General features: G+C 37.7%; 1 protein-coding gene across 1 annotated transcript; it reads left to right on the forward strand.

Annotated features, from left to right (window-relative positions):
- Positions 1-1,279: 1,279 nt before the first annotated feature.
- Positions 1,280-3,883, forward strand: LOC110868168. Its single transcript, XM_022117274.2, has 4 exons — positions 1,280-1,312; positions 1,420-1,907; positions 2,356-2,406; positions 2,813-3,883. Exons 2-4 carry the CDS (start codon positions 1,488-1,490, stop codon positions 3,836-3,838), a joined length of 1,497 nt encoding a protein of 498 aa, XP_021972966.1. The 5' UTR covers positions 1,280-1,312; positions 1,420-1,487; the 3' UTR covers positions 3,839-3,883.
- Positions 3,884-6,160: the final 2,277 nt, after the last annotated feature.

Below are 6,160 nucleotides of genomic sequence, written 5' to 3' on the forward strand. Positions count from 1 at the left end.
CAGTCAAGTAGCAGTTCATCAGTATTTTCAGTTAAGCACAGTAATTAAGCAACAATTAATAGTTAATTAAGTCGTACGGATACCTGGTTTAGTGAGGGTTGTCACACACTTAATGTCGATGGTTTCGGTATTGGAACTACATTACCGTTGGTTTCAAGATGAAGGATTCACTTTCCACATATTCATATTTTTAAAATCTCCCCTAACGTGTAAGCACTTGTACAAAATAAACCCTATGATTTATAAACTCTTTTTAAGGTAAAAGATCAAATAAAAATAAAATAAACGTACGAACTGTACGAATTGAAAGAAAAGTCAAAAAGTGGCGGTGGCAATATGGTAATTATCAGCAATTTCAATAGTACTGTACTGGGGAAAAGCAAAAAGCATCTGTAGGGTAATTTTGAGCATCAATAGGGTAATTTTGAGCATCTGTAGAGTAATTTTGAGAAATGTAGGGTAATTATCAAATTACTCTAGTAGAGTAATTTTGACTTCTGTAGGGTAATTTTGGGAAATGTCTTGTAGAGTAATTTTGTTAGCATTTAGTTATGGGGTTTAGCTTTATGGTTTAGTTTTTAGCTTTTAGTTTGGGTTGGGGGGGGGGGTTAGGTTTTTTTAGGTTTTTGGGGGTGGGGGGGGGGGGGGGTTTAGGTTTTTTTTTTGGGGGGGGGGGGTTAGGTTTTTGGGGGTGGGGGTGGGGGGGTTAGGTTTTTTTAGGTTTTTGGGGGTGGGGGGGGTTAGGTTTTTTTAGGTTTTTGGGGGTGGGGGGGGGGTTAGGTTTTTTTAGGTTTTTGGGGGGTGGGGGGGGTTAGTGTAATTTTGATAATTACCCTACAATTTTGATAATTACCCTACACGACCAAAATTACTCTACTTGAGCTTTTACAAAATTACCCTACAGAAGTTCAAAATTACTCTACTAGAGTAATTTTGAAGTTGCTGATAATTACCAAAATGCCACCGCCACTTTTTTGACTTTCTTTCACTTCGTACGTTTTGTACGATAATTTTATTTTCACAAGAACTTAACTCCTCTTTTTAAACCAATATATTTTGTTATTATTTATTAATCTATCTTTTTTTTTTTCTTTCGATACACAAATACAATTAAACGATACTATTTATGTTGTCATTTTAATTCACCTAAATCGGACATAGCAAATTCAATATTTCTTTATATTAGGGTTTCCAAAATTCTGTATATTACAACTTCTTCTGAACACACATTCGAATTCGAAGATGGGGGAGTACTGGCCAGAAATCTATCCTCAGAGAAAGGCTTTTTGTCGCCATAGTAGTCGTGGACCCGGTAAAAAAAATTGTTGTTTCCTCGTATTTGTATTATTTGTATTTGTATTCTGATTCTGATCATAATAATAATCAAGCATTATAAGGACGATTTGAATAATTGAACAGATCCGGTGAACAATAAGATACTGTCTGCGTTTCGAAACGTAAAATCATTTCCGTTAGAGAGGATAATCATGCAGTTTTGGCGACCAGTGAAAACCTCTAGCGGCACGAAACTTAGCGGCACCAGACTTTTTTGTACTTTTAACCCTTATGCCTATTCGTGTTCAAACCATCGTCTCCGGAAATATAGGTCGTCTTGTTGCCAGTATTCCTATGCTCTTAGTGATCGGGTTGTAGTAGATGACGACGCTATGATCATATACGGTGCGCCACCATCCACTGCAATCCTGAACCAATTTCCAGAGGTGGTTCTGGATCTTAGGGCTCACCGGGGGACTCCATTGGTGGATCTTGCTTTGGGATGTGAGCTAACTTGTTTTATGATGCTGCCTGCGTTTTCTTTTACTCACTGCGTTGGTGTCATTGAAGTTTCTGTAAGATATCCTTGTCATCTTCTACAAATTTACCAAGAGTTGCAACGTGAACTACTGGTAGGTGCATGTGTTAGTTAATTAAGTTACCTACATGATTCTTAGAGCATCTATAGTGGGGCGCTATATATATATGCCCCCAAAAGCCAAACATAGCGCCCAATGGTGTCCTCTACACCGTGACGAGGGGCTTTATCGGACAAAAAAAAGATGGCAGCGCCATCACCTTTGCGGTGCTATGGGGTTTGTTTTCAAAAAATGGACCAATAAACAATAGTTAGTGTTTTTTTAATTAATTAATAAAAATGAAAATTAATAATTAGGTAATGATTGGTAGGGGCTTTATGACTACGGGCTCTAGTAATATAACGTCCCATAAACCCCTGTGTGACGTGGCACGACACGTGTTGCATAACATTCACAAAGGGGCTTTATGACTACGGATGGCCCTACAATTATATATCATTGATAAAATGTTTTATATTACTTGTGTTTTGTTTGTCTGCAGAGGGAGGGTTTGTATATCGTTCCTCCACTACGACTTTTGATGCCTTGCGAGGTAATTATTAAGAGCATTCACATTGGAGCCTTCACCTCCATCTATATAAAAACACATCTTTCTTTAGATTTTGGTACTTTTTCTAAAACATCTCACATCCAACTCTCTATCTCTATCTATCATCTACTCAGAAAAACTTATTTTATTATTTTTTCTCTTTGCTACGCACTCACAATTACAATATAGAGGGTTGATTATGACCCTCTAAATATAGAGTTGTAATTTATTTAAATTTTCTCTATTTTAGAGATTCCAAAGTGATAGTGTTTTTGTTAAGTTTCCTCTATATAATATAGAATAGAGGTTCCAATGTGAATGCTCTAAATAAATAATGTTTCTAACCGGGTAGAACAGTATGACTGACTATGTATGATTTCTTATTTAATACTTTTCTCTCTTTAAACAGGCTACTACCGGGGATTTCCTACTTGCCGTGAGAGAGATTGAAAAGGCATTACAAGTGGCTGTTGAATCACATGCTATAACTCTTGGTCAAGTCTGGGTCACTTATGAGAATTCTCATCGTAAGAAGAGACGGGCGTTATTAGGCAAACTTAGATCTTATTGTGTTGCTAGTCCCCATGGCAATGATCACATGTTTTTTCTTAAGTGTTTCTATCAACAGCTTTTTGTTCTTCCTTTGGAAAAGGCGGAGCGCGGTCTAGTTGCGAGGACACTTGAAACTCGTCAGGCACACCTGTGCAGAAACATCTTTAAGTTTAATGATAACAAGGGGGTCTTGGCGGTACTCTCTGCCGGTGCAAAATGTACTTCTTTTGCTATATGCTTGAAGAGCTCTCACATGGGAGAGTGTGACTACGTGTTTGAGTTTTTTTGGCCCCTAAGTCCTAACCCCTTGCCCTTGATGGAGGCTTTGATACTGACACTAAGGGAGTATTTGCCAAGTTTCAGGTATGCTGCTTCTGGGGCACAACTTGGTGATGAATTACTTGTTGTCGATGTTGAGATTTCTTCTTCTGGGAGTGGGAGCAACCCAACCAAGATTTTCCCAAAAACCGAAGTATCTGAAACACCTAAAGCATTAGAAGAAACAAGGCCATTGGTGGGAATGAAGAGAAAGTTCACTGCAGATCAAAGTGAGTTGAACGAAGCATATCAATATCCCTTGACCAACGTTGATGATCCAAAAGGCGAGGATGACGACGATGATCTAGTCATTCTAGCAGTTTATAAAGTTGATCACAGTTTATTCTTTCTCCCAAGCTCAACTACATTTGAAAGTTTAATGGAGAAAATTAACCTGGAGTTTGAGTTGAATCCATCTGGTACCTACAAGATCAAGTACCAAGTTCTTCCTGGAGAATGGTATAGTCTAACTGATGGCACATGCTTAAAGAGCTGCATTTCATCGTATCGAACATCAAAGAACATTGATCACATTAAGTTATTGGTGCTACCAGTGGAGAAGTAATAGTTAATTTTCATATTATGGTATGGTATTAGTTGAAGAAAAAACTTATTATGTATATATTTCATGTTTTTAAGACGATGTATGTATCCTGCATGATGATGGCAGAACTCAGAAGGTACTGAATCTAATCTGATTTCTCTTTTGTGTCTTGTTTATTTTTAGTCGTATAAACGGGTTAGTTAGTTCAGTTTTAAGAAAAAAAGTGATGAAAAATCTGACTGTTTGAAATTTTCAAATTACCCCAGTATATTATTAAATAAATAATCTTTAAAAAGTACAGACGTAAAAGCGTAGCATTCTTTTCTCTAGGTTTCAACTCAAGAAAACATAAATTTTTTTAATTTACTTTCAACACTAAAACACAAAATTCTCCTATATATTAATTTCTCAATGAAATGAACATTAAAATAAATATTAAATATTAAAAAGATTATTGAATGAAAAGTAAATGAATAGTATCGGGTACTGGTACCGGTATCAAATTTATAAAACTGAGTGTATTTTCGGTATCCGTTCGGCACCGGTATTCATCGGGTTTTACCCTCAAATATCGGTGTTGTACCAGTACCGACCGTATCAAGCCGTACTGTACCAGGTATATTCGGTACCGGTACCCATTTTTTGGGATTTCGGTAAAGGTATTTTTCGGTACCGAGCTCATCAAATCTTGTAGCAACGTACCAATGCAAGTGTACTGGTACCGGTATCAAATTTACCAAACTGGGTGTATTTTAGGTATCCATTCGGCACCGGTATTCATCGGGTTTTACCCTCAAATACCGGTGTCGTACCAGTACCGACCGTATCAAGTCGTACTGTACCAGGTATATTCGGTACCGGTACCCATTTTTTGGGATTTAGGTAAAGGTATTTTCGGTACCGGTTGGTACCGAGCTCATCAAATCCTATAGCAATGTACCAATGCAAGTAATTGCACAGTTTAGATTACTTTTCATACACATAGTAAGGAAACTGTATTTCGTTTGAATGAGATTTTGTACACAACAACTTATTTTGCTTTATTTTTTGTCTTTTTACATAATGAATGAATTGTAGCATGTAAAATTAACTTGGATATCTACATTATTTATGAGCAAACAATATCAAATCCTGTAATCAAACCGGTATCGTATCAGTGCCAAATTTACTATACCAAATCATTTCGGTAACAATTTGGTACCCACCTTTTGGCGTTTTCAGAATCGTTACTTTCGGTTCGACACCGGTCTAGCACCATATCTATATTTATTGATTTTTACCTTCAAATACCATACCGTATTGTACCGAGCATTTTCGGTGCCGGTACCTAATTTCGATGATTTTCCGGATCAGGCACTTTCGGTGCCGTTACAGGTACCGAGCTCATCCATATTTTAACGTGTTAGCACCGTAATAACTGAACTGAAAACAACCGAATTTCCAACATGTAGGACGTGTGGGTCCTATTATTGTATATTAGGTTATTTAAAATCGCTTTTTTTAGGACGGATTGACTATCCTTTTCACGACTTTTTTTATTTATGTTTTGATATTCGGTATCTGTTTGCCGTTACTGACACACGTTTTGCAGTCATTGGGTCCCCGCCGCAACGCGCGTACGGAGATTTAACTAGTTAATTAAATTAAATTATATATCTATACAAAAAGTAACTTGGGTCACCACCGACTTATTGAATTGTTGTGTCTCCTCAAAGCAACCGTTTGGGTAAATCATATAATACTAAAAAACTAAGGCTATGAGGTGTGGTTGGAGCCCCATGGGACTTTATCAAGTCCACCTAGGATCCATCTCACATATGGAGCCCCATTTTAATTTACATGGTGTGGATGGAGCCCCTATTAGGCTATGGGGTGTGGGGGCCATGGATTGGAACATTAATTCCACATAGGACCATTAATTAAATAGTATACCATCCCCTTCCTTAATTGATGGTGGTTCCCATGGATTAAACCACGATTACCACGACTCTCCCATTTGATAATTTTAAGACAAAAATAAATTAAAAAAATAAAGAGGATAATGATTTGGGTCATGACCACACCCTTAGGGTAGTGGTTTTGAATGATGGATTAAAGATGGATGATGTGGTGCCTATGTGGAGGGTCATGGTGGTCATGAGGGTCATTACCACACCCTATAGCCTTAAACAAAATTGAAAAAAAAAACATTTGATTGGTTTAAAACTAGTGGGCCCCACCTGAATTCTTCAACTTGGCGTTACCACAAGTTACCACCATGGAGCCCAAGCCATGGCGCCCCCTCTTCACTTGGAGGGTGTGGTGATGGAGCCCATATGGGCGCTATACATGGTGAGGTGGCGG

This window comes from Helianthus annuus, chromosome 4 (assembly GCF_002127325.2).
Source record: "Helianthus annuus cultivar XRQ/B chromosome 4, HanXRQr2.0-SUNRISE, whole genome shotgun sequence".
NCBI lineage: Eukaryota > Viridiplantae > Streptophyta > Magnoliopsida > Asterales > Asteraceae > Helianthus > Helianthus annuus.